General features: G+C 52.9%; 2 protein-coding genes and 1 long non-coding RNA gene across 18 annotated transcripts in view; 2 read left to right on the forward strand and 1 right to left on the reverse strand.

Annotated features, from left to right (window-relative positions):
• Positions 1 to 14,818, forward strand: Pygm (glycogen phosphorylase, muscle associated). Its single transcript, NM_012638.1, has 20 exons — positions 1 to 290; positions 1,300 to 1,401; positions 1,482 to 1,560; positions 1,640 to 1,743; positions 2,008 to 2,139; positions 3,703 to 3,814; positions 3,907 to 3,989; positions 4,375 to 4,518; positions 4,773 to 4,865; positions 5,067 to 5,213; positions 5,357 to 5,520; positions 5,861 to 5,975; positions 6,490 to 6,591; positions 6,922 to 7,069; positions 8,254 to 8,312; positions 8,422 to 8,563; positions 9,359 to 9,566; positions 13,938 to 14,072; positions 14,227 to 14,293; positions 14,404 to 14,818. Exons 1-20 carry the CDS (start codon positions 48 to 50, stop codon positions 14,551 to 14,553), a joined length of 2,529 nt encoding a protein of 842 aa, NP_036770.1. The 5' UTR covers positions 1 to 47; the 3' UTR covers positions 14,554 to 14,818.
• LOC120097407 (uncharacterized) lies at positions 14,564 to 15,739 on the reverse strand. Its single transcript, XR_005494769.2, has 2 exons — positions 15,602 to 15,739; positions 14,564 to 15,236 (listed from the first exon to the last, which is right to left on the reverse strand). It is a non-coding gene; the product is annotated as an uncharacterized LOC120097407 (long non-coding RNA).
• The window catches only part of Rasgrp2 (RAS guanyl releasing protein 2), a 17,213-nt gene continuing 5,353 nt past the window's right edge, over positions 15,230 to 27,089 (forward strand). The window contains exons 1-13 of one of the 16 annotated variants that reach the window (XM_063268258.1): positions 15,238 to 15,456; positions 15,765 to 15,884; positions 18,102 to 18,249; positions 18,863 to 18,965; positions 19,425 to 19,487; positions 19,854 to 19,985; positions 20,730 to 20,880; positions 21,113 to 21,286; positions 21,382 to 21,498; positions 24,030 to 24,311; positions 25,217 to 25,294; positions 25,500 to 25,622; positions 25,894 to 26,009. In XM_063268258.1, coding sequence (XP_063124328.1) covers positions 18,177 to 18,249; positions 18,863 to 18,965; positions 19,425 to 19,487; positions 19,854 to 19,985; positions 20,730 to 20,880; positions 21,113 to 21,286; positions 21,382 to 21,498; positions 24,030 to 24,311; positions 25,217 to 25,294; positions 25,500 to 25,622; positions 25,894 to 26,009 — 1,412 coding nt within the window. In that variant the 5' untranslated portion in view covers positions 15,238 to 15,456; positions 15,765 to 15,884; positions 18,102 to 18,176. The other 15 variants (XM_006230854.5, XM_063268277.1, XM_063268267.1 and 12 more) reach the window with 15 other exon arrangements.

Consider the following 27,089-nt stretch of genomic DNA (forward strand, 5'->3'; position numbering starts at 1 on the left):
GGCACCGAAGCCATCATCTGCCCTGTTCGGCCCACCCTCCCGCAGCCATGTCCAGGCCTCTTTCAGACCAGGATAAGAGAAAGCAAATCAGTGTTCGTGGCCTAGCTGGCGTGGAAAATGTGTCTGACCTGAAAAAGAACTTCAACCGCCACCTACATTTCACCCTGGTCAAGGATCGCAATGTGGCCACTCCGAGAGATTACTATTTCGCACTGGCTCACACCGTGCGGGACCACCTCGTGGGACGCTGGATCCGCACACAGCAGCATTACTACGAAAAGGACCCCAAGGTGCTTCAGGAGGGGACACCCTGGGTGGGAAATTAGCTGGGAGTAGGGCCTGGCAGAGACCTGAGATATCTCAAGCAAGTTGTAGTCCCTTCCTGAGGCCCAAGTTTCCTACAGCAAAATAAGTTGCTGTTTTAGGAATCTGGGATTGGGGGATCTAGGGGTGCTGGACAGAAATACTGATGAGGGAGACCTAAGGGTGCTCAGAGTAGGCAGGCTACACATGTGTCAGACATGGTTGGAGGGGCTGCTGGTGAGCAGGAAATGTATACCCCTGTGGCCCAATTTGGACCTGGCATAGAAGGACATGTCATCAAATGTATGCATAGCACGCTCTGCTTGTGCCACAGGCAGGGCAAAGCTGGGGCAGCTGGTGTGGCAGGTATCAAGTATCCGGTAGGGTCATTCGTAAATGTCAGGAACCTAACACCCCCAACCGGAGTGGGGGAGGGCCAGGGGGACCCAGGAAATGGGGAGACAGTGCCTTCAGCATCTTCATGCTTCTGCTCATCTCCTGACTGAGGCTTAGGGGTGAAGGGGAACAGCACGGCAGGCATGGACAGAAGGCAGTTCCAGCCCTGAGTCACCATGTGACCTTGAAAATGACTCTTTCCTCTGGGCCTTTACAATGTCTTCTTGGGGAGCACTCAGAGCTGCTTCTCAATGTCCTGACTTCCTGATGGGCTACACTAGGAGGGGTATGTACCTCAAAAGGGGTTCCCGCTTCTCACAATCACCTTAATCCCGGAGATAGGCCTGGCCAGCCTTATACTCTAGGAGAGGAAACAGACCTTTCAAAGGAATACAGTGACCAACACCTTTCCTTTCTGTTGGGCCCTGAAGTCTGAAATAGCTACTCTGAGCAGGCAGAAAGGACCCAGTGGGTGACAGAGATGAGATATGCTGGGGCCTGGGGGTAGAGCAGGAGGGTGAGCGGTCAGATCCAGCCGTTCCTGCCTGAATGTCAGTGGGGTGGTCCTGATCCCTCTTCCGTTTGCCTGTCTCTGGGCAGAGGATCTACTACCTGTCTTTGGAGTTCTACATGGGGAGGACACTGCAGAACACCATGGTGAACCTGGCCTTGGAGAATGCCTGCGATGAGGCCACCTACCAGGTTGGAGAAGCTCTTAAGGTTGGGGGTGGTACTTAGGCTGGCACTTGGGCCTGATGGCTGCCACCCCTTCCTTCCCTTAGCTGGGTCTGGACATGGAGGAGCTGGAGGAGATCGAGGAGGATGCAGGGTTGGGCAATGGAGGCCTGGGACGCCTGGCAGGTGAGTACATAGCTTGTGGGGGTTGGTCAGAGGGGTTTCTTACGTTGAATCCCTGATGCCAACTTCCCTGAACTCGTAGCTTGCTTCCTGGACTCCATGGCTACACTGGGGCTAGCTGCCTATGGCTACGGGATCCGCTATGAGTTTGGGATTTTTAATCAGAAGATCTGTGGGGGCTGGCAGGTAAGCCACCTAGTCCCCAACCTTGTGATAGAGAGGTTCACCATTGGGTCATCCATCTGTGGATAGGTTCAGATCCCACCCCAACTCCTTAGATAAACATCCCTTTCTCTTGACCCTTGCTTCAAAGCCTGGTGACCCCTGTGGCCAACCCCTGTGGAATGACTGGGACATACCATGTCCTGCTGGACGCTCCACCTTAACCCACTACTCACAGTATGTGAGGACCTGGAGCTCATGTCACCTATGTTCTCCCCAATCGTGTAGATGGAAGAAGCTGATGACTGGCTTCGCTATGGCAACCCCTGGGAGAAGGCCCGCCCAGAGTTCACGCTGCCTGTGCACTTCTACGGTCGAGTGGAGCACACCAGTCAGGGTGCCAAGTGGGTGGACACACAGGTGAAGATGAATAGAGCCACAGGTTCTGGGGTGGGGGACTCAGTGAGAGGCAGAAAGGAGGAGGGATCCCCGAGAAAATAGGACACAGGAAAAGAGGTGGGAGGGTACTGAACCCCCTGCCATTTTACAAAGGTGGACACTGAGGCTCAGATATGTCAAGAGAGTTACTGGAGGCCACACAGCCAGAGTGGGGAGACACCAGCCAGGGTTATCCGGGAGAGCAGGCAAACTTCAACCCTGGAAGGAGGAGTGAAATACCTCTCCTCCAGCAGCACTGCACCCTGGCTAGCTCCTTTCCTCCACGCAAGACTTAGCAGGGTGATTGTTGTCATCTCTGCATACCTGCGCTGGGGACTTGAGGAAGGCAACGGGCCCCAGAGGGAGGCAGGAAAGAAAATGGGGCCTCTTGGGTAGAACCGGCATGCTCGAAGCCACACAAGTCAAGGGAGTCTGAAAGGCCACCTGGCTGTCCAGTCAGTCTCCTCCAGGGCTGCATGAGAACCCCGAGACCTCGGAAATGGTGTTTATTGCTCTTTCACCTCTGCCTGGGTCTAGTCAGGGCTACGGCAGCACATGCCGGGTGCCCCAGGCAGTCCGGCACATTTAGCTCTGGCTGAAAAGTTGCAGACCTGACTCCCTCTGGCTTTCAACCTGCTGTCTGTGCAGACAGTCCCTCTGTCTCTCTCACCTGCATTCATCTCTGCCCCACCAAGGGTGTTACTTGGTGTCTGGGAGGGAAGGTGAGACCCCATATAGGACTCCCCTGGAGGTGCCACTGGCATTGTGGTAGCTGGCGGTTTTGTGTAGCAAATTGGTACTTACAGATCATGGGAGGTAGGTTGGCTGGCATAGGTTACTGCTAAGTAGCCCAGTGGCTACCTAGATGTAAGACCTCTGGATAGAATTGACCAATGTGTAATCTTCATCCTGAACCCAAGATCCCCCAGTGCTCTCCTGAGTCCATTGTGGTCTCACTTGATCAGGCCAGGATGTGGAGCAGCCACCAACAGAGACTCACTGTGGCTTCTGTATTTGTCACTCTCCCTTCCCATAATCCTCATGACAGTCCAAGGAGGCAGGTGTTGGGATTTCCTGGGGGGATGCTGGAGAGGCCTTATTTAGTTTCTCACTGCAGGGCTGAGGACTGAGAGGCCCTCACGCCTGTATTGCACAACTGAGCTATATAATCCTTAGCCCTTTTTAAATTTTTTTTCTTGACAAGGGCCCCACTACATTATCCAGACTGGTCTTGAACTCACCCAGTAACCTAGGCAAGCCTTGAACTTATGATCCTCTGGCCTTAGCTTCTCCAGTGGTTGGGATTCCAGGCTGTCCTGGAATCTTATAGATGAGGCTCATAGAGGTTCCACGACTTGCTTCTAGGACTCCAGCTAGTAAGCCTCACTGGGGGAACTGTAGTCTGCCTTGGGCATTGGCAGAGTTCAGTGACAGCAATTTGAACTTCAGCTCTTGGTGGGGGAGGCCCCACAAACCAGACTCAGGTACTCTTCAGGGTTGAACCCTGACAGCCTGTGCAGCTTCTGACCCGGTTGCCCCCTGTAGGTAGTGTTGGCTATGCCCTATGACACTCCTGTGCCTGGCTATCGAAACAACGTTGTCAACACCATGCGCCTCTGGTCGGCCAAGGCACCTAATGACTTCAACCTCAAGGACTGTGAGTCCCTCTGCTGGTAGCTGGCAGCCCTTGTTACCCCTGCTTGGCCCATGCCCAGCCCCAGTCTCATTCTGACCCACTCTGTCCCACAGTCAACGTTGGCGGCTACATCCAGGCCGTGCTGGACCGAAACCTGGCTGAGAACATCTCACGTGTTTTGTACCCCAATGATAACGTGCGTTGCCCTTCAAACTGGAGACTGGAAGCCCAAAACCTTGGGGAGACACAGGGGAGCTAGGGGACCTTGGCATCAATCCTACTCCTTTATTGCTGTCCCTGTGTGTCCTATCAAGTCCTTTGAGCCCTGAGGGAGGGGTTGGGTATGACATTTCCTGAGAGCTGTTTTACCTGAGGAACCCTCACAGGACTCCTGGTTCATCTATGTCTTTCTGATACTGTCTGCTATAGTTTACTTGGTGGGGCAAAGACCCCTGGGTCCAGAAGGTGGGGACAATTTAGGGTTCTGGGACATTGTGTGGTAGGGGGCTCTCCTGGTCACACACACAGTAGTTTGGGGCCCAGCCCCTGCCATCTCAACTGCACTCTGCCTTGCACCTTAGTTCTTTGAAGGGAAGGAATTGCGGCTGAAGCAGGAGTACTTTGTGGTGGCCGCCACCCTCCAGGACATCATTCGCCGTTTCAAGTCCTCCAAGTTTGGCTGCCGTGATCCTGTGCGCACAAACTTTGATGCTTTCCCTGATAAGGTAGCATGCTGGCCTGAAGGCCTTTGTCTCCCTCTCTCGAGTCCCATGGCCTCCTCCTTCCAGCCTCAATTCACAGATGAGCGGAGGCTGGGAGTGCAATGGCTCCGCTCAGGATCTTCAGGCTCCGGGGAAACCAGCCAGCTGCCACCGTGCCTAGTCCCAGCCCAGCCACAGAACTTCATCTGGCCTTTTGGGGACTCTGAAGGGGCAAAGAGCATTCACAACCCATCCTAACTTGCCGCTCCTTCCCACAGGTGGCCATCCAGCTCAACGACACCCACCCTTCTTTGGCCATCCCTGAACTGATGAGGATTCTGGTGGACCTGGAACGACTGGACTGGGACAAGGTGGGTATCAGCCACTTCACCCTTACAGGATCCACTCTGTCCCAGGGTCTCCTTACTAGTGTGAGGTGGAAGGTCAGCAGGGCACTGAACAAGTACTGTTGGACCAGAGAGCTCGCTGAAACCCGGCTGGGCCCTGGGGGTAGCCATACATTGCACAGCGGGTGGAGAACATCTGTCCTCACTTACTGCATTATATGCCAGGCCTGGGATGTGACAGTGAAGACCTGTGCCTACACCAACCACACAGTGCTGCCTGAAGCCCTGGAGCGCTGGCCAGTGCACCTCATGGAGACACTGCTTCCCCGCCATCTGCAGATCATTTATGAGATCAACCAGCGTTTCCTTAATGTGAGCTGGGGTGGCATGATAGAGGGTCCCCAGCCTTGACGTCAGGAAGCCTATGGGCTGAGTCTGTGGGGTTGAGGGAGGGGAGCTAGAGACTAATCCTGGCCGGAATCCTGATCTCAGCTCTGGGCTCTTTCGGGGCACAGCGGGTGGCGGCCGCATTCCCTGGGGACGTAGATAGGCTGCGGCGCATGTCACTCGTGGAGGAAGGAGCGGTGAAACGCATCAACATGGCACACTTGTGCATTGCTGGTTCCCACGCAGTCAACGGTGTGGCTCGCATCCATTCGGAGATCCTCAAGAAAACCATGTAAGCCTCTCCATAAACACCCACTCCCCCAGCAGCATCATGCTTCCGCTGCGTATAGGCCCCGCCCCCTCACCTGACACCAGCCAGGATTTCCTGGGCAGACCCAGGAAACGTTGAGCCCTTTCGCCCACCTCACGGTTGACCCATTCTTAGAACACACTAGCCGCTTTCCAATACAATCCTGCCCCAGATGACCCCCTCTTACAAACAGAACCCCTACCTGCCCCAGGTCAGCACCTGCATCCAAGCCTCTTTCAGGAAAAAAAAAACTAAAGTGGGGAGCCAGGTAGGAGGGCGCTTCAGAGGTTAATGGTGACCCTCAGCCCATCCCAACCTGCAGCTTCAAGGACTTTTATGAGCTGGAGCCTCACAAGTTCCAGAACAAGACCAATGGCATCACCCCTCGGCGCTGGTTGGTTCTGTGTAACCCTGGGCTGGCAGAGGTCATTGCTGAGGTGAGAGATCACAGTGTGGCTGATAGGACCAATGTAGGTCACTACCAGATAGTCAAGTGGGTAACCTATACAGTGGCCTCAGCTGAGGGTTGCAATCCTGTGCTGTGTTCCCAAGGCTGGCATCCACTTGGAGGAAGGGGCACTGCTTTCTTACTTGAAAGAGCTTGCCCTCTGGCTAATAGATGACCTGGCTACATAGAGGCCAACCTCCTAGAGTCACAGTCTAATGGAAAGTGTTGTCACGTCTGAAGGGAGTCTGCAAAGGGGCAGAGGTTTGGTGGGGAGGCTGGACCAGGTCATGCCAACAGAAGTAAAGGCCAAAGGTCAGGAGACCTGCTGGGGTCTGGCAGAGCAGTCATCCAAGGGCTCAGTGTTAGTGCAGGACAAAGATGGGTGTATTCGCATTCCTTTGGCTAGGAGGCTTTGGGAAGAGAAGTCCAAGGTGGAAGGGTCTAGTTCCTGGAGGAGTGAGGCCAGGATGGGGTGTTCTTGGCTGAAAGCTGTCTTCCTGCAGCGCATCGGTGAGGAGTACATCTCGGATCTGGACCAGCTACGCAAGCTGCTCTCCTATGTGGATGATGAAGCCTTTATCCGTGATGTGGCCAAAGTGAAACAGGTGGGGGGGGGGGTCCTGCAACCTGGGACTCCTGCCTCAGGGCTAGCATCTGGAGAGGACAGGAAGGGGCCTGATGGCTGGGTCAGGAGAGGCCAGTAGAGTCCATCTCTCTGATTAGACTGTCCGTGGTGGGAGGCTACCTGCTATCATTGAGAGAATGCAGCACTGATCAATAATGCCTGCCTTGGTGCAGGAGCTGAGGGAGGTGGCAGCAGGCGAGCTTCGGAGCATCTGTTTTCCTGGGTCTATGTGAGGGGAAACAGTGAGATCGTAAGGGTTTTTTTGGAGCTGAAGCGACACTGATGAGGCCTCTGCCTCTTCAATCTGTAGGAAAACAAGTTGAAATTCTCTGCGTACCTGGAGAGGGAATACAAAGTCCACATCAACCCCAACTCCCTCTTCGACGTCCAGGTGAAGAGGATTCATGAGTATAAACGCCAGCTTCTCAATTGCCTTCACATCATCACCTTGTATAACCGTGAGTGGCTGGGGCCGGGACTGGCTCTCTCAGAGCACCACCAGTGGCTAGATCAGCACCTTCTGGGGGGCTGGTGACTACCCTTAGATGATACGGTGTCACTCCCACATCTTAGTTTCATTTCCTGTTGCTGTCATAAGATTTTTTCCAACCAAAGCACTTAAGGAAAAAGGGGTTTAATATGGCTCAGCACTCCCGACTGCAGCCTGTCCCTGTGGGTAGATCAAGGCAGCAGGAACATGCCATCTTCAGTCGAGAGCAGAGAATCGGATCACGCCAGTTGCTCCCCCACCCCTTTCTGAGGCAGGATCTCCCTACATAGCCTCAGCTTGTCTGGAACTGTGTAGACCAGGGTCCTTGAGCTCCCAGAGATCTGTCTGTCTTTCTGCCTTCTGAGTGCTGGTGCTGAAGGCATGCACTGTCATGTCAGATCCTCGGTTCTTACATAACTTTTTTAACATTTACTTATTTATTGCGTGTTGCGTGTGTATATGTGTGCATGCCATGACACATTGCAACCATGGAGGATAACTTTCTTTCTTTTTTTAACATTTATTTATTTATTTATTTATTTATTTATTTATTTTGTATACATCTTACAGCTTTCTGCCTGCATGTATGCCTGCAGGCCAGAAGAGGGCACCAGACCTGATTATAGATGGTTGTGAGCCACCATGTGGTTGCTGGGAATTGAACTCAGGACCTCTGGAAGAGCAGTTGGTGCTCTTAACCTCTGAGCCATCTCTCCAGCCCGAGGATAACTTTCAAGAGTTAGTTCTCTCCTTCTACCCTGTGCGTTCCAGGGTTTGAACTCAGGTCATCAGACTTGGCAGCCAGTGCCTTGATTGCCAAACCGTCTTGCTGGTCCTGCTTTCTCCACTCTCACACAGCACAGAATATGCTCCTTAGGGATAAGTGACACCCCTCCATTAATCTAATCGAGACGATGACCCCTTACCGACATGGCCTCCCCTGCACCCCACCAGCTGATTCTAGATTTTGTCAAGTTGACAGCATTAACCATCCCATCCCACACCACAGAACAAACGGAGGCTCAGTGAAGGAGACACATGACAGACACAGAGCAAAGCGATCAACCCATGCTCGCACTGTCCCTGTCCCAGCCCTGGCCTTGGCTGCCTGTGTTGTTAAGCACCCAGGCCTGATGTTTCTCTTCTCTACAGGCATCAAAAGGGAGCCCAATAGGTTCATGGTGCCAAGGACTATCATGATTGGAGGCAAGGTGAGAAACCTAGGGCAGATTGCCCCTGGGCCTTGAACATAGGCCTGGGCGGTCACAAGACAAAGCTGGGGGAAGAAGGGTGAAAGTCTGACCCCAGACTGTCCCGCAGGCTGCACCCGGGTACCACATGGCTAAGATGATCATCAAGCTTATCACCGCCATTGGGGATGTGGTCAACCACGACCCTGCGGTGGGAGACCGCCTCCGAGTGATCTTCCTGGAGAACTACCGAGTCTCACTGGCTGAGAAAGGTGGGTGCTGCAGTGGCTGCATAGGAGCTCTGACTAGTTCAGTGCCCGATTAGGCGTTAGCCATCTTTTCCTGGCTTGTGGTTAGGGTAAAGAAGAAATTGGAGGAGCTGGAGAGATGGCTGAGTGGTTAAGAGCACTGGTTGTTCTTTCAGATGATCTGGGGTTGATTCCCAGCACCCACGTGGCCGTTTATAGTCTTCTGTAACTGTGGTCTTAGGAGATCTGATGCCCTCTTCTGGCCACTGCAGGCACTGTGTGCAGGTAGTACATATACATACAGGCAAAATGCCCCATCCGTACAAAATAAAATAAAAATTAATTAAAAAATAAAATGGCATTTAAAAATGACTCAGGAAGACCACACACACACACACACACACACACACACACACAAATATACACACACATACACACACACACACACACACACACACACACAAACAAACACACGCACACCATACATGTACAAGGAAACCAAACAAAACCTGAAAAAAACTATATCAATGGAAAGATCACAAGATCACACAGTGAGTTTAAGGCCAGCCTGGTGCACACAGGGAGTTCCAGGGTTCCAGGTTAGCTGGGGCTATATGATGAAGCCCAGAGTCAAAGAAGAAAAACAGTAGAGGGACAGGTCCAGGTTAGAATCTATAAAAGGCTGGGTTGAGGATGAGAGACTTGGGTGGGAAACTCTCATAGGTTGGTGCAGAGAGGTCTCTGAATCTGTCTGGGCCTAATTCAGCCAGGCAGGGCTCTTCCTGGGGCTGACCTTGTGCTTCTCCTGCCACCCTGCAGTTATTCCCGCTGCTGACCTCTCAGAGCAGATCTCCACCGCGGGCACTGAGGCCTCAGGCACTGGCAACATGAAGTTCATGCTCAACGGGGCTCTGACCATCGGCACCATGGATGGTGCCAACGTGGAGATGGCAGAGGAGGCTGGGGAAGATAACTTCTTCATCTTCGGCATGCGGGTGGAGGACGTGGAAAGGCTGGACCAGAGAGGGTATGGGGTCAGGAGTGCCAGAGTGAATGGCTACAGTCAAGAGGCATGCTGGGAGAGACTGACTGGCCTGTGTAACATCTCAGTTATGGTTGCCGAGACACTTGGAAACTAGAGGGGAGCTTGTGGCAAACAAGGTTAAAGAAGAGAAAAAAGGGAGTAACAGAAGGAGAGGGAAAGAAAGTTGAAATTTAATACCATTGTGAAATTGGAGGTAAAATTAAATCATTAGCCTCCTGGACACTGCAGCAGAAAGGGGCAAAGACTTAATAGTGATAAAGTGACACTTCAAAGGAAACACTTTCCTGGCATTACTGTTTTGTTTGTTTGCTTTTTTTTTATTTTTAAAGATTTATTCATTTATTATATATAAATACACTGTAGCTGTCTTCAGATACACCAGAAGAGGGAATCGGATCTCTTTACAGATGGTTGTGAGCCACCATGTGGTTGCTGGGAATTGAACTCATGACCTCTGGAAGAGCAGTCGGGTGCTCTTAACCACTGAGCCATCTCTCCAGCCCCTGTTTGTTTGCTTTTTAAGACTGGTTTTCTCTGTGTAGCTCTGGCTGTCCTGGAACTTTTTCTATAGACCAGGCTGCCCTCTTCTTTTTTTTTTTTTTTTTTAAAGGTTTATTTTATGTATATTAGTACACGGTTGCTGTCTTCAGACACACCAGAAGAGGGCATCGAATTCCATTACAAATGGTTGTGAGCCATCATGTGGTTGCTGGGAATTGAACCGAGGACCTCTGGAAGAGCAGTCAGTGCTCTTAACCGCTAAGCCATTTCTCCAGCCCCAGGCTAACCTCTTCATATTTTAGATTTACTTGTTTTATTTTTATATGTATTTATTTTATTATGTCTGTGTACCACATACATGTCTCTTGTCTATGGAGGTTAGAGGGATCAGATCCTCTAGAACTCAAATTAAAGGTGATTGTGAGATGCTGTTGGGAACCTGGGTCCCCGGCAAGAACATCAAGTGCTCTTAGCCACTGGGCCATCTTACCAGCTCAAATGTGATTTTTTTCTTTTAAAATTTACTTTTGTTATTTTTAAGTGTATGTGTGGGGATCTATGTGAGTGAATGCCACATGTGTGCAAAGGCTAGAAGATGTAGAATCTCCTGAGGCTGGAGTTACAGATGGCTCTGAGCTGCTTGCTGTGGATGCTGGGACAGAACTCAGGTCCTTTGGAATAGCAGCAAACACTCTTAACCATTAAGCCATCTCTCTAGTCTCCCACTGTGAAATTTTTAAATAAAAATACTTGGGTGCCATTTAAACCACATAAAAAGCCAAATGTGGCCCCAGCTCTGGGTAGAGGAAGGAGACCAGGCAGCTGCTTTGATTCCTTGACAAGCTCCAGGTTGGTGAGAGACCAGTGAGAGACCCTGCCTCAAAAATGCAAGAGACTTGATGAACACCTAAAGTTGACCTCTGGCCTCACACACATGCATAGGTGCGCGCGCGCGCACACACACACACACACACACACACACACACACACACACACACACACACACACACTATGGTCATTAACTGGAAAAATACAAGGCTGGGGGAGATGGCTCAATAGATAGTGTTTGCCATGAGGACCAAAGGTTGGATTCCCAGCATCCACATAAAAGCCAGGCATAGCAAAGGCAGGAAAACCCCCAAAGCAAGCCTGCCAGCTAGAACAGCTGAATCAGCTACCTCAGAGTTCCGTGAGAGACTATGCCCAGGATATTAAAGACAACTATTGTCTGCCTCTGGGTACACATACACATGCATGCATGTGCGCACGCACACACACACACACATACTACACACACACACACACACTCACTCACGTTCGCACACACAGGTCCACACACATATCACAAACAAAAATGAGAGATACAGAACATCAAAGAAAATGATTGGTACCAGGCGTTGGTGGTACACAGCTTTAATCCCAGCATTCAAAGGCAGAGAGGCAGGGTCCTCTCTGTGAGTTTGAGGCCAGCCTGGTCTATATACAGAGCAAGTTCTAAGACAAGCAGGGCTACATGAGAAACCCTATCTCCAAAACCAAAACCCAAAAGCCTGGCATCTGTAATCCATGCCTCACACAGCTCTGGACGGCCCTGAACTCCTCTCCTCTGGCTTCCACCCCTGAGTGCTGGGGTTACAAATGTGTACCACAACACCAGGCTGCCAAGTTTGTAAATGTTTAAGTAGTGCTCTGTGCTGCAGGCAAGCTATATATGTTTACAGATGTTTTTAAACTTATGTGTATGAGTGTTCTACCTGCATATGAGTCCTATGCCATGGGGCCAGAGTTGGATCTCCCAGGGCAGGAGTTACAGTTGTGAACTGTCCTGTGGGTAATGGGAATTGAACCCTGGTCTCTTGGAAGACCAACTTTTAGTGGCTGAAGCATCTCTCTAGCTCCCAGCCAAGCTAGATTGTAACCAATTCTAAACCCCAGGGCATTAAAATGGAACTGTCTTAAATGGTATTGCAGGAAGCAAACTTTTCAATCAGGGCCCAGTTGTTTGATTATTACATTGAGAATTTTTAGGGGAGCCAGATAGTTGTAGCTTATGCCTTTAGTCCTAGTACTTGGGAGGCAGAGGCAGAAAGTTGCTGTTGAGTTCAAGGCCAGCCTGGTCTACACAGCAAGTTCCAGAATATCTAGACCTATACAATGAAACCCTAGCTCAAAAAGAGAAAAAAACAAAAAGATATTAGGTTACTATCCAGTCCACTGCTTTATGTAGTGGGCAAAACAAGCTTTTTTTTTTTTTTTTTCCTGGCTGTCCTGGAACTCACTCTGTAGATCTGCCTGCTTCTGCCTCCTGACTGCTGGGATTAAAGTGTGTGTGTGTGTGTGTGTGTGTGTGTGTGTGTGTGTGTGTGTGTGTGTGTTAACTATTTATTTTATGTATATGAGTACACTGTAGCTGTCTTGTGGTTGCTGGGAATTGAACTCAGGAACTCTGGAAGAGCAGTCAGTGCTCTTGACCTCTGAGCCATCTCTCCAGCCCAAAGGTATGGTTTTTAAGAAGAGGTGAGGGTGAGTTTGGGATATATACTAGAAGGTAAATAGTTGTGGACCAAAAAGTTCTTGGGCCAGGCATATGGCTCAGGAGATAAGAGTGCTTGTGGTACAAGTCTGATGACCTGAACTCACGCAGAAGCATAGCACAAGTGTGTGAAATCCCAACAAGCTGGGAAAGGGAGGCACAGATGTGAGGCGGAGACTCAGAGGCTGGCAGGCTGGCTGACCTGTCTTACACAGTATCAGAGACCCTGTCTCAGAAACAAGAAAGAAAGGTAGGGAAGAGCCTCTGAAACTTGTCCTTCCTGGCGAGGCATGCTCACGCCCCCACACAGAGACAAAAATGTGAGAGTTCCTAAGTCTCTGGCACAGAGTTTCAAATGCTTCTGGAAGGTTGGTACCAGTTTACACTTCCACCAACAGCTTCAGAGAGCTGGCTGGCATTTACCGCTGAAAGAGCTTTTTCCTAGAAATTTCAGACTTTGAATGGGGCATGGTGGTGCCCACCTTTAACTCTGGAGGCAGAGGCAGGCGAAACTCTGTGAGTCTGAAGCCATCCTGATCTACATGGAGAGTTCTAGGCCAGACAGGGCAATGTGGTAAGACCTTGCCTCAGAAAAAAAAGAAGGAAAGGAAAACAGACAAATAAAAGAAACCTCAGATTTTGTTTTCCTGGGCCCTAAGGTGCATTGAATGAGATCTGGGATGTTCAAGACCAGAGTCCAATCTGGTCAATCTGACTGCAGAGGACAGGGTAGTGTGTGAGTGTGGAGACTGCACAGGCAAGGAAAGTCACAAAGCAGGGCAGTGCAGGGGTTGGATGGATGCTACCTTGAAAGTAAAGCGGGCACCAGCCTGTAATGAGCTCGTTCTCATTGTGGGAGTTTAGAGGCCACACCCGAGGATTCGCCTGTGAGGTGGGTTTGGGACAGTGGAAAAAGCTGCATGGAGGGTTTTGTTTTGTTTTGTGGTGGAGCTGGGGATGGAAGCCAGGGCCCTTCGCATACCAGGCAGGCACTCCGCCTGACTTCTAAGCACTTGGAAGATGGGTCCTTTCTTCGGAGTCTTGAGAACCAAGATTTTGTGTTTCCTTTGTTTTGAAATTAGGGGTGTATGTTTGTGTGTATGTATGTGCACTGAGCCATCTCCCCAGCCCTGGATTCGTCTTTTGTCTTCTCTGAGCCTGAGTGTTTCTAACTACGAAGTGGGTGGAGAGAAGCTAACGTGGAGAGAAGCTAACGTGGATTGGAGCTGGGGAGGCCCTGTGCCTCAGGTCTTCCCAGCTTTTCTCCGGGAGGCTGGGGACCCCTTTGCAGGGAGCTGACCACAGACATGCTCTGGCAGGTACAATGCCCAGGAATACTACGACCGGATTCCTGAGCTTCGGCAGATCATCGAACAGTTAAGCAGTGGCTTCTTCTCCCCTAAACAGCCTGACCTGTTCAAGGACATCGTCAACATGCTCATGCACCATGACCGGTGAGCTGGCTGACTAGGCTGCATGGAGGCTCGTGGATGAGCAGGGCTTGGGTGGATGGGGAAGCTGGCTGGGGTTGTGGCTTCATTCACTCCTGCTGCGCCAAGGACTTGGCCTTTGACCTCACAGAGCTCTGGTCTCTCCTTTCTCCTCCAGGTTTAAAGTCTTTGCAGATTATGAGGAATACATTAAATGCCAGGACAAAGTCAGTGAGTTGTACAAGGTGAGGGGTCATCGGCCGGGAGCTGGCAGGGTTTGCCCCTGGCTGGGAATGAGGGAGAGGGGGCCAGCCTGCTGGTAGAACGAACCTAGAGATTCCCTTGCTGTCTACAGAACCCAAGAGAGTGGACACGGATGGTGATCAGGAACATAGCCACCTCTGGCAAGTTTTCCAGTGACCGTACCATTGCCCAGTATGCCCGGGAGATCTGGGGTGTTGAACCTTCTCGTCAGCGCCTGCCAGCCCCAGATGAGAAGATCTGAGCTTCCACACCAGACCCCATACCTGCCTTTGAGTCTGTTTGCAATTCCCGGAATCAGGCCCACTCCAGGGGTTGGGCCCCTGGAATTACATCTCTACCCTCCCCCTTTTGGAAGCCTCTTTTACCAGTCTCTAGGTCCTGATGCCAGTGTGACTAAAGACCCTGCCCTCTTCTTTTCCCTCAACTCCCTACCCCCTTTATTTATGTATGGGGTCTAACCAAGTGCACCCACTCCCCAATAAATCGACTCTCCATGACCTTCCTTACTCTTCTCTCTGTTGCAAAATATTTTTAGCTCTTGGAGAGCTTTACAGCTGCTGCGCAATCATCTCCTTACCGCCCCCCCCCCTCCACACACCGCAGCAGGTGCATCCTCTGTGGGGAGAAAGGGGAGGCCCATAGCTGGTGTCTGGGACTTAGTCCCTTTTCCGGTGTCGCCCTCCACGCCTCTCTTCCCAGCGCTCTGTCCATACTAGGTCAGCGGCCAGCTTAGTTGGTCGGGGGCGGGGCGTCCGTCTGGGTGGAGCCCACCGGGTCCGGGAGTCGGTCGGTACTTGGGCCAGATCCTTCCTGACTACGGAGCTTCCACGCTATCTGGGGAGGGTCCAGAGGAGGCTTGGCGCCTTCTTGGCTCCTCCCCTAGCACCGCCCCACTGCGGCGTTTTAGGGTCTCTTAGCAGGTGGCTAAAATAAATTCAAAACCAGGCGAGTGTTAGGGCTTAGGGCGTTCGCAGACCGTTCAGGCGAGAACAGTGGTATATTCCCGGTTCCGGAGAAACTGAGGTCTATAAGGTTCCTCTTCTGAGCCTCACATAACCAGGATTGAAGTGCAGAGGACTGCTTCCCTCGCCCAAGACAAGGAGGGGCAATCTTCGGAAGGGGTTTTGGGGCCCTGGGTTTCACAGTGAGTCTAAACGGCCGGAAACTCTTACCTATCCCTAGGCTAGCTTGTGAGGGACCCCAACTGCTTGTGGCTGCCCCTCCCAAGTTCCTCCTCGCCTGGGCCCATGCTTCCAAGGCTTCCAGTTCTGAAATTGCAAAGCACCTACCCAATTGTAGATGCCCCTTTCTCTCCTGCCCAGTGGGGTGTCCCTCGCCCCATCTCTACATCGAGCCTGGGTCCCCAGGGAGCCGCGTGTTCGTTCGTTCGTTCATTCATTCCTCGCTCTTTGAGGCTCCACTGGACCAAAACCAGCTCACATTCTGTCCCAGCCCCTCCCCCAGGGCATCGCAAGGACTCGCAGCCCCACGCCCGCGACCTCCACCACAACTGGGCCTCTGCTGCCCGCAGGAAGACTCCGGGGCCCGGGCAGGGTGAACCCCGTGGGAACGGTTTGTCTCGAAAACAGGAACCCGGACCAGGGGGCTGGGCGGGGCGCCCCTTCCCCACCGCAGTCCGCTTCCTGCCCCTCCCGGCTTCCTCCGTGCGACACCCAGGCGGGGCGCAGAGCCCGGGGGTGTCGCGGTGGGGGAGGGATGCTGCACGCGATCCCCACGCCACCAGTGGCGCAGCCCCCCGCCCGCGGCTAAACGCTCTGGGGCGGCAGGGGAGGGGTTAAGCTGCTGCAGGGCCCGGCCCGCGCGGGGCGAGAGGGGGAGTCCCCGGTAGAGGAGGCGCGGCGCGGGGTGCAGGGGCGGGGAGGGGGCGGGGCGGCAGGGCGCTGGGCCGCGGCGCTTAGAGCGGGCGGGAGCCGCAGCCGCAGCGAGGCCGGCGGGCGGGAGCGCACGCTGGTGGCGCGGGCCAGGCAGGGTTCGGGCTCCGCGCTGCGGGTCCCAAGAGTGAGTGAGCGAGCACGCGCGCGGGCGGGGCGTGGGGCACAGAGGGTGCGGCCCCTAGGGATCTCCTAGGGGCAGGCCGGCGGGGACTGCGGGTGGGTGGGGAATCTGCGGTCCTGGGTGGGACAGAGCTTTCGGAGAGGGTAAGGCACTTAGAGCCACCCGCAGGAGGGGGGCGTCCGTGGTATACAGGTGCTCTCCTGAAACGTCTCTACCAGGCTCTTTCCTGCAAGTCCCCATTTGACAGATGGGAAAATTGAGGTTCAGAGAGGCTAAATGATTCTCAAGGTCACTCAGCAAGGAAGCAACAGACAAGAGGGAACGACTCTGAGAAGTCCTCAGGAGGACTCCTTAATGTGGGGGAGTTTGTGTAAGGGCGAGGTCCCTTTCCTTGGGGCAAGGTTCTGGCGAGGTCCAGGAATGTAAAGAACCCCAGGCTTTAGGGCTGTGTGCCCTGGAGCCTGGTTGAAGGGGGAGGGGCGGCAGACTGGGTGTGTGCGCAACCACGGGGGTATGTGGATGCGCGTGGGAGTGTACATGCGTGGAGATGCACTGTCTTTGCGTGTGTGCACACGTGTTCAGATGTCAGAGCTACTGTGATCGAAGGATCAGAGGCTGAGCTGGTTCAAGTGAACAGAAGGTCTGGGAGGTGAACTGCATTCGGGTTTGCATTCTGAAGTAAAGGACTTGGGTATGTGTGGCTGAGGATTTTCATTGCAGGCGTGCATGGGATGTGGGTGCCATTGTGTGTGATTAGGACGGAGGGTGTCTGTGTCCCTGGTGTGTGTGAAAAGGGTCTTCTTGCATTTAATGTAGGTCATTGGCCTCCGGCAAATACCTAGTCTAGAGAATAGGTGTTTGTTCCTGCATGGGTGCTTTTATAGTCCCCACTGATGACCAGGGTTATTAATGGTGTCATGCAGGCCATGGCGCTAGCGGCCCCTTCTGGGCACCCTACTCGGCGCTCTCACGCACCATTTAACTATGCAGCAGGGTGGGTGGGAAGTCAGGAGCCCAGGTTGGGAAGATATATGGCAATTCTGGAAGGGATAGGACGGGACTCCTGGGACCTTAGTACTTGTGAGTTGGGAGTCCGCGGTTCCCAGACTCTGGCTTCCCACTGACATCTCCCAGCCGCAGTGGGTTACCCCCACCCCCGCCCCAGGAATGTTCTCTCTAGCCCTCCTCCTCAAGGGCAAGCCCCTTGGGGATGCTACGGCCCCGCCTCTCACTCGGGGAGCCCAGGAGGGGGCGATGTAGGCAGGACGCCTGGGTTCCCTCCTCCCTCCTTCCATCCCAGGGAGAAATTCCTCCGAGGTCCCCTCAGGCACTGGGTTCCCAAAATAACCCTGCGGGGGAAGGGAGGCTGTGAAGGGAGGGGAAACGGGAGGAGCGCAGAGTCAAGCTGTGGGGTGCTGCAGGTGCCTGTGGGGAGCAAACGCAGTGAGAGGAGGGCCCGCCAGGAGGCTTCGGGCACTAACTAACTCCTGGGGTCCTGGCTCGTCCCTTATTCTTGTAGAACCCTTTTACTCTCCCGCGGCTCCGCGGGTGGGCCGGAAGCCTCTCAGCTAGTCCATTTCCCAACTAGCGAGTTGCACCATCCCGGCGCAGGACCGTTTAACCCCGGAGGGCAGCAGCAGGCAACTCCGCCCCTGCCCAGCAGAGGGCGTGCCCACCCCGCCCCGTTCCTGCGGGCTCGCCAGCTACCAACCCCCTCCAGTCCCCTCCTCCCCCCCCCCCCCCCGCGCCTCCGCTGACTCCCACTTCTCTCAGGACAGGGGTACGAATCGAGCACTGTGGGAGGCTCTGAGAGTGTAACTTGGGTCTAGCCCACTGGCACCGGCAGCCATGGCGAGCACTCTGGACCTGGACAAGGGTTGCACCGTGGAGGAGCTGCTCCGTGGCTGTATCGAAGCCTTTGGTGAGTTGCATGCAGCACGAGGGGTCACACCCAGCTGGATCCTGAATCAGACTCCTGGCCAGGACCTACCCAGAGGCTCCTATTTTGAAGTCTACTTAAGGAAAGCCCTTCGTCTTTGCAGAGAAGTGCCCCAATGTACCCCTTATCCAGACGTCAAGGAGGGGGGCCCAGGGTCCCAACTCTGACCTGGGAGGGGCATTATCTGTCTCCCGGGGGGGATCCGGAGGAACTCTATCTCTAGCCTGGGAACTGTTTCCGGCAGATGGGGGTTGGTTTATCTGGTGAAAGGGGTGCCCCTTCCCCCAGCACTCAGGAAATGACCTCTGGATTCTTGACCCCGGGGAACCCGGGCTCCTTCCGCCCCAGCTGGTTCCCCTCTGGACTATGGGCTTGCTCCAAGCTCTCCTCCATCCTCTGGATCCTGTGGTACCCCTCATCCACCCAGACTTATTTCTCAATTTTCACTCCTGGCTTTGGAGTGTTGGGAAATTCAGTAGGTGTGGGTGGGGTTGGGAGTGCAGACCCAGGGACCTGTCACCAGACTGCAGACTAGCTTAGGCATCCGAGCCTCAGGACCAAGGGTCAGCTGGCTTCTTTTGGACTTTTGGAGCAGATGACTCTGGAAAGGTGCGAGATCCACAGCTAGTGCGCATGTTTCTCATGATGCACCCCTGGTACATACCTTCCTCTCAGCTGGCTTCGAAACTGCTCCACTTATATCCTTGGCAGGGGCATGGCTCAGGCTCGGTTGTCCACTAGTCCATTCCCCTTGGCTTGCTCAAGACCTTAGAGCCTGGAGTGTAAGCCCTACCTATATCCCACAATTCAGACACTGTCCAGTGTCCTTCTAGGACCTAGGTTTTGCCCTGTTCCTAGTTGAGGATTTGGGCTTTTCTCTTACCTTGGCTTTGGCCTCACTCTCCCCTGAGGTCTGGGGTCAGCCCCTGCTCTACTCAGAGGCCTCCTCTTACCCTTCTTTGAGGCCAGGTCCTCCTTTTCATCTATGGTGACATTCAGCCCTCTACCTCCACCTATACTTCTGGAGAATTCATCTATCAGTTCCCTCTTCCCCGTGCATTCTGGAACCCAGGCTTTGCCTCAGAACCTTGGTGCTCCTTTGTCCGCCCGTCTTCCTAACCTTAGGTTCCAGTCTGTTGTCCTTAACTCTCCTTTACCTATCAGCAATCCCGGAAGGACAACTCCAATTCCCTACAGGTGAAAACCTGTCACCTGGTCAGGTGAGTCTGGGCCCTGACCCCTCTCCTCTTGGTACCCTTTTGAAGCTCCATGTGGGCTGCAGGAGTGGATAGCATTTAGGGTACCTACCATGTGGGTTTGCCACTGAACACTGCCCATGTGTGCTACCAGCCTTGTTTTCTGCTGATGTGCACTGGGGTTGTGGATGGAGAAGCAAAGATCTGGGACGAAGGGGTGGGAGCGGGGATGGGGGCATTCCTACTGTAACATAATGTACTTTGAACTGCTTTACCTCACTCTCTGGGGGTGAATACAGCCCTAATAGTTCCTCCTGAGTCCACTTGGAATGGTGGGTGAAGAAGGAAAGACTGCCTTACATGACATTACTGTGCCTGCCCCTCCGCCAGGTACTGGGTCTCAGCCTTCCCAGCAGAGTTCGACTTGAACCCAGAGCTGGCTGAACAGATCAAGGAGCTGAAGGCTCTGTTAGACCAAGAAGGAAACCGCAGGCACAGCAGCCTCATCGACATCGAGAGTGTGTGCGTGGGGGCGGAGCTCAGGGGGCACTACGCATGCTACACCATATGTGCTTAATAAATGTCTGTTCAATTGAATGAGTGAGGGTCATGTCACTCTCTTGCTTTAAAACCTTCCATGGCCCCCTGTCTCCTTCAGAACACCTATCCGGCCATTAAGGCCCTTTGTGATGTTAAGTCAGCCACACACTTCATACTGGGGCTCCTGGGGTTTGCTCCCCATCGTCTGTCCTTCATCCTTCCTCTCCATGGTGCTCCCTCTTGTTGTCCTGTCATTCTCCATTCTCACCAGACTCAGCACAAGTGTGAGTCCCGGCCCAGTGAGGGTACTCCCCTTTTGCAGAGCAGAATCTGCCATTCTTTCCTGCGCTCCTGAGACGCTCTCTGCAGACTCCTGCCCAGAGCCTTTGGGACTTGTGTGCCACTGTTTGGTGATAGTGCGTTTCTGTGTCTGTCTCCCCCGGTAGATTGTGAGCTCCCCGAGGGCAGGAACCGTGTCTTGCTCATCTCTGTACCCCAGTGCCTAGCACAGCGCCTGGCAGAGTACGTTGTCCATCCGTGTGTGTTGAGCGTGTGGTGAAAGGGACACGTGAAGGAGTTGCTGGGACTTGGGGATGTTAGTGCTTAGGATGGTGGCCCCTGCTGCTTAGGTCCTGAGTCAGTTTGAGTGGCATGTCTGAGTGAGAGTGGGATCACAGGAAGCAGGGGACATCTCCAGCACAGGGCTCACTACCCCTGCCCCCCCAGCCCCACCTACAAGTGGAAGCGGCAGGTGACCCAGCGGAACCCTGTGGAACAGAAAAAGCGCAAGATGTCCCTGTTGTTTGATCACTTGGAGCCTATGGAACTGGCAGAACATCTCACCTACTTGGAGTATCGGTCCTTCTGCAAGATCCTGGTGTGGCCTGAAGGCTTGTGGTGGGGGTACAGTATGGGCTGAGAAGGGAGTTCCAGAAAGGGCCAAGACTTGGGGGTATGCTGGCTCCCAGGGATGGTTGGGTGGTTTTGTCAAATGACATCGGGAAGCTGAGCAAGGCAGACAGTGATGGGAGAGGCCAACGGGGCACTGGGGTCAACCCCACCTGTCCCCAGTTCCAGGACTATCTCGGGTCAACCCCACCTGTCCCCAGTTCCAGGACTATCACAGCTTTGTGACTCATGGCTGCACTGTAGACAATCCGGTCCTGGAGCGATTCATCTCCCTCTTCAACAGTGTCTCTCAGTGGGTCCAACTCATGATCCTCAGCAAGCCCACAGCCACGCAGCGGGCGCTGGTCATCACACATTTCGTGCATGTGGCAGAGGTGCCCACCTTCCCTGAGTTCATCAAGCCCTGCCCCTTCTCTCCTTAAGGGCAGCTGGGTGACATGCTGCCTTGCCCTCTTTATTTGCCTTCCAGAAGCTGCTGCAGCTGCAGAACTTCAACACGTTGATGGCCGTCGTGGGAGGCCTGAGCCACAGCTCCATCTCACGCCTCAAGGAGACCCACAGCCATGTCAGCCCTGACACCATCAAGGTGCCTGGTTTCCAGACTGGCCTGTGGTTCACAGCTGCTGCCTTTCCAGTGCAGTGCTGGGGTCTAGGCATGACTGTTCTTGTATGACAGTTGAGGAAACTGAGGCTTGAAGGAGGGAGCAAGGTCTCTAACTATACAATGCAAGTGTCGGTGGTGGGTCCCCAGGCCTGCTCGGTCCCAAAGCTGATTTCTTCTTTTTATTATTTTATTTTATTTTTTTATGTTTGTTTGTGTAGTGTATGTGTGTATGTGTGTTCGTGAGTGCATGCAGGAGACCGAAGGCTGACTTTTATTGTCTTTCTCTGAACTCCATCTTATCCTTTTAAAATTCAGAAATCTAAAAAAACGTTGCTATGTCTTAAAGGATGATTGGTGACCCAAGCCCAAGCAGCAGGGCTCAGGGTCAGAACCTCCAGGATGAGAACTTTCCTTTTCTTCTTAGCTTTTCTGTGTGTGTATCCCAGAGCAAAATCCTGGGGCCTTTTGTTGTCTATTTCCACCGGCCTCGGAGTAGACACAAATGGGATTTTCCGTTTTGGAAGGTCTCATTCCACCTGGATGGGAGGAACTTCCCATCCTGTCCCATGGCGACCATTCATTTTATTGTCGCATGTTACTGCAAGTCTGCCCTAATTTAGTATTTGTTGAACTGTTGAACATTTGAGGGCTTTCTTTTTTATAAATTAACTTACTTAGTGTGTGCTTACTTACTTAGTATGTGCCTATACATGGGTGTGCTCACATGCCCATAGCACAGTTCTTGTGTGGAGCTCAGAGGACAACACGCAGGAGTTTGTTTTTCCTTTTATAATGAGAACCCTGGAGGTTGAAACCAGGTTTTCAAGCTTGATGGCAAGTCTTTACCACTCAGTCATTTTGCTAGCATTCTCTCTGCTTCCCTCCTTCCCCCTCCCTCCTTCCTTCTCTCCATCCCCCTCCCTCCTTCCTTCTCTCCATCCCCCTCCCTCCTTCCTTCTCTCCATCCCCCTCCCTCCCTCCTTCTCTCCATCCCTCTCTCCCTCCTTCTCTCCATCCCTCTCTCCCTCCTTCTCTCCATCCCTCTCCCTCCTTCCTTCTCTCCATCCCTCTCCCTCCCTCCTTCTCTCCATCCCTCTCTCCCTCCTTCTCTCCATCCCTCTCCCTCCCTCCTTCTCTCCATCCCTCTCCCTCCTTCCTTCTCTCCATCCCTCTCCCTCCCTCCTTCTCTCCATCCCTCTCCCTCCTTCTCTCCATCCCTCTCTCCCTCCTTCTCTCCATCCCTCTCCCTCCTTCCTTCTCTCCATCCCTCTCCCTCCCTCTTTCTCTCCATCCCTCTCCCTCCCTCTTTCTCTCCATCCCTCTCCCTCCCTCCTTCTCTCCATCCCTCTCCCTCCTTCTCTCATCCCTCTCCCTCCCTCCTTCTCTCCATCCCTCTCTTCCTCCTTCTCTCCATCCCTCTCCCTCCTTCCTTCTCTCCATCCCTCTCCCTCCCTCCTTCTCTCCATCCCCCTCCCTCCCTCCTTCTCTCCATCCCTCTCCCTCCCTCCTTCCTTCTCTCCATCCCTCTCCCTCCTTCCTTCTCTCCATCCCCCTCCCTCCTTCCTTCTCTCCATCCCTCTCCCTCCTTCCTTCCCTCCATTCCCCTCTCTCCCTCCATTCCTTCTGCTCCCCTCTCCTTTCCCTCCCTCTCTTCCTCCTTCCTTCCTCTCTCCTTTTCTCTTTAATTTTCTCTCTCTTTTGGATTCAGGGTATCACTGTGTAGCCCTGGTTGTCCTGGAATTCCCTATGTAGACAAAGCTGACCTCAAATTCATAACGATCTACTTGCCTCTGCCTCCGCGTCCACAGCCAGATCTTGTTTATTTTTTGAGATGGGGTCTCATGTATTCCAGGCTGTCCCTGAACTTGCTGTGACCATGCACCCCTGCGCTCTTGCCTTTATCTCTGGTCAGAGACCTTCACCGCCACACCTGATTGATGAGGTGCAGGAGGCTGGGGCTTTCTGCACAACAGGAACAACTGCACCAACTTAAGAGTTTCTTTTTTCTTCTTTGACCCCCCCTCCCCAATCCCAACCACTTTTTGAGACAAGGTTTTGCTGTATAAAATCTCAGGTAGCTTGGGACTCACTATGTAGATGGGGCTGACTTTGAATTTACAGTTAATCCTCCTGCGTCTGCCTCCCCACTGCTAGGATCTTGGGCTTATGTCACCAGGTTCAACTTAAGGTTTGTCCACACCAAACACCCTGTCTCATAGCATCCTTCTTGGTCAGTAGGCTGTTGTTTAAATGTTGATAACCCGTGTTCATGCCCGGTGTGTATATATGAATGTGTAGCTGGTTGTACTTGTTTTCTCGGACTCGTGAACTATGAGCTTTGAGCCCTGGAGCCTGGGAGAGCAGCACTGGGAGCTGATGAGGGAGGACTTGACCTTCTCGCCTATCCTTGACCTTGTTCCCTCTCCCTTCCCACAGTTCCAGGGCTGAGGTGGGAGGATAGTTGAGTGGTGTGCGTGTGTGTGAGTGACACTCTGCCTCCCCCCAACCCCCAGCTCTGGGAAGGTCTGACAGAACTAGTGACAGCTACTGGCAACTACAGCAACTACCGGCGAAGGCTGGCGGCCTGCGTGGGCTTCCGCTTTCCTATCCTGGGTGTGCACCTCAAGGATCTAGTGGCTCTGCAGCTGGCTCTGCCTGACTGGCTGGACCCAGGTCGGACCCGGCTCAATGGAGCCAAGATGAGGCAGCTTTTCAGCATTCTGGAGGAGTTGGCTATGGTGACCAGTCTTCGACCACCAGTGCAAGCCAACCCCGACCTGCTGAGTCTGCTCACGGTGAGGGGCTGGGCACGGTGTCTGCATTTGCATCTGCTGTGACTGTGTGCTCCTGGGCTCTGAACAAGGAGCTGAGGTTTAACCTGGGCTCTGTCTGGGGCTTGCTGTGGACTATGAGGCAACCTCACGGCTGGGCCGAGACATAAACCTCTGATCTCAGGAGGTTGTTATGAGGCTTGGTCTGAGGCTGGGCCTGGCTCCTTGGTCCTGGGTTGAGGTCCTGGCAGTGGGTTATATTCAAAAGGTTTGGATTTGTGGGTGACATGGGTGATTTCTAACACAGCCTTGGCTACTGAGTGAAGTTTTTTCTTTTTCTTTTTTTTTTTTTAAGATTTATTTATTTATTTATTTATTTTCTTTTTTTCGGAGCTGGGGACCGAACCCAGGGCCTTGTGCAAGATTTATTTATTTAATGTATATGAGTACACTGTAGCTGTCTTCAGACACACCAGAAGAGGGCATCATTACAGGTGGTTGTGAGCCATCATGTGGTTGCTGGGATTTGAGCTCAGGACCTCTGGAAGAGCAGTCAGTGCTCTTAACCACTGAACCATCTCTCCAGCCCGTGAAGTTCTTTTAGTATTTATTAATTTTGTTTTTGAGACAGGACCTCACTTTGTAGCCCCGGCTACTCAGACTTCCTAGGGACCCTAGGCTAACCTTGAACTCATGGAGGTCTTGATGCCAGGTCAGTAGGTCTGACTCTACTTCTTGGCTGATATTCGTCAGTGAGTTGTGTTTAAAGTTTGCCCCGTGGGATAGCTGGCGTGGAAATTGCCTTGGTCTTGAGTCTAGCTTTCACATTAGGCTCTGGGCAGACTGGTAGTCCTGTGGCCTTGGGTTTGTGTCTCTGGTGTGAGAGAGAAGCAGGGACCAGAAGGTATCACCAGACCTATGTGTCCCAGGTGTCCCTGGACCAGTATCAGACGGAGGATGAGCTGTATCAGCTCTCTCTGCAGCGAGAGCCACGTTCCAAGTCATCGGTAAGGGAGCCCCCTCATCCCTTGCTTTGCACCGTAGGATCTCAGGGTGCAAAGACAATCCCCATTCACTACACTCATTGGCTTGCCTGACAATGGAATTCTGGGAGTGGGGGTGGGGTGGCTTTGGGCAGACTCTCTTTCTATTTACTGGAACCTTAGATTCATTCCTACTCTGGCCCTGGCTCAGACCTGACCCTTTCCACAGCCCACCAGCCCCACCAGCTGCACCCCGCCTCCCCGGCCGCCTGTGCTGGAAGAGTGGACCTCAGTTGCCAAGCCTAAGCTGGACCAAGCCTTGGTGGCCGAGCACATTGAGAAGATGGTGGAGGTAAGAGGCGTGGAGGCCAAGGGAATCTGCTGGAAATAGGGGTCTGTGAAGCTAGTTTCCCCAGAGCCTTGCCCTGGAAGCCACTGTTAGTGCCAGTGCTCTGACCATCTCTGGGGGACACCAACCTCAGCCAACTAGTTGCATTATGGGCTGGTGAGACAGGAGAAAATGGAGTGTGGGAGACATCTCTGGTATTCTTTATAATATATAGACTGGACTCAGAGGTTTCTTTTAATTCTCCCCTCTCCTGGCTTCACATGTTCCTCTGTAGTCTGTGTTCCGGAACTTTGACGTTGATGGGGACGGTCACATCTCCCAGGAGGAGTTCCAGATCATCCGGGGCAACTTCCCTTATCTCAGCGCCTTTGGGGACTTGGACCAGAACCAGTGAGGAGGACAAGGGCCTGGGGGTGGGGTGGGGTAGAGGGAAGATATCAATCCACTTCCCCCTTGGGCTCCAGTGTCTGTGTGTGCAGAGAGCGAGGCCTTGCCCCTGTGGCTGTGATGTTTTGGGATGTGGGGAAGCTGCCAGTCATAGAGGGAGAGTGTTACTTTGCTAGTTTGAACAAATGGGGGAGCCTCACCTGAGCCTTGTAAAGAGAACACTTTTATTTGTAGAGCTCATAGCTGCCAAGAGGGGCAAGTCGAGCCCCTGGGTAGCTGGCTTTAATGAACAGATAAGAAAGGCTGTACTTAGCAGCACCCAGTTGCTTATCCACAATTCATATGTTGACAATTTGGAAAAACATCTGGTTCTCTGAAGCAGGTTGAATGTGTCCTCTGTAACCATGTTTATGCCCCATTTTTGCTGAGATGACAAAAAAAAAAAAAAAAGTCAAAATTTGCAGTCCATCCCAGGTTGATTTATTTTTAAATGTGACCTGTATTTCAAAAATATGTGGTTTGGGGGCTGGGAATGGGTCTCAGTCAGTAGAGTATCAGCCTAGCATGTATGAGGTCCTGGGTCTCATCTCTTAATACTGACTTTCCTGGAATCCAGCACTGGGGAGGTAGGAACATGAGGGTCGGAAGCTCTGGGTTATTGTCGATTACATAGCAAATTTGAAGCTAGCCTGGGCTACATGAGGCTTGGTTTGGAAAAAAAAGTAGGGCAGGGGGTATCCAGACCTTTAATTCAGCACCAGTGAGGGGAGGGGCAGGGGCAGGTGGACTTTGAGGATAGCCTGTTCTACATAGATAGCCTGTTTCCACACCGGATCCCCACTGAAAAAGGAAGCAAATGTTCCTTTGCTTATTATGTAGACCAGGCTAGGTTGAACTCATAATATACCTCATGCTGGCCTCAAATTCCTTATTTTCCCTAGTGCTGGGATCAGAGGCGTAAGCCACCATGCCTAGCTGCCTGTGTCCTTCCTAGTACCCATGTAAAATGGATGGAGATTTGGTCTGAAGTGAGTTTTGTGGACAAACAGGATTCATGACATCTGACTGGTGGCTTTGAGGCTT

The sequence above is a fragment of the Rattus norvegicus genome, chromosome 1 (assembly GCF_036323735.1).
Source record: "Rattus norvegicus strain BN/NHsdMcwi chromosome 1, GRCr8, whole genome shotgun sequence".
In the NCBI taxonomy this organism is placed as follows: Eukaryota; Metazoa; Chordata; class Mammalia; order Rodentia; family Muridae; genus Rattus; species Rattus norvegicus.

Coding starts and splice junctions, on each gene's coding strand:
- Pygm (NM_012638.1), top strand. CDS start 48: ATGTCCAGGCCTCTTTCAGACCAGGATAAGAGAAAGCAAATCAGTGTT. Junction 3,815..3,906: donor TGACTTCAACCTCAAGGACT/GTGAGTCCCTCT, acceptor TCTGTCCCACAG/TCAACGTTGGCGGCTACATC. Junction 5,976..6,489: donor TGGCAGAGGTCATTGCTGAG/GTGAGAGATCAC, acceptor GTCTTCCTGCAG/CGCATCGGTGAGGAGTACAT.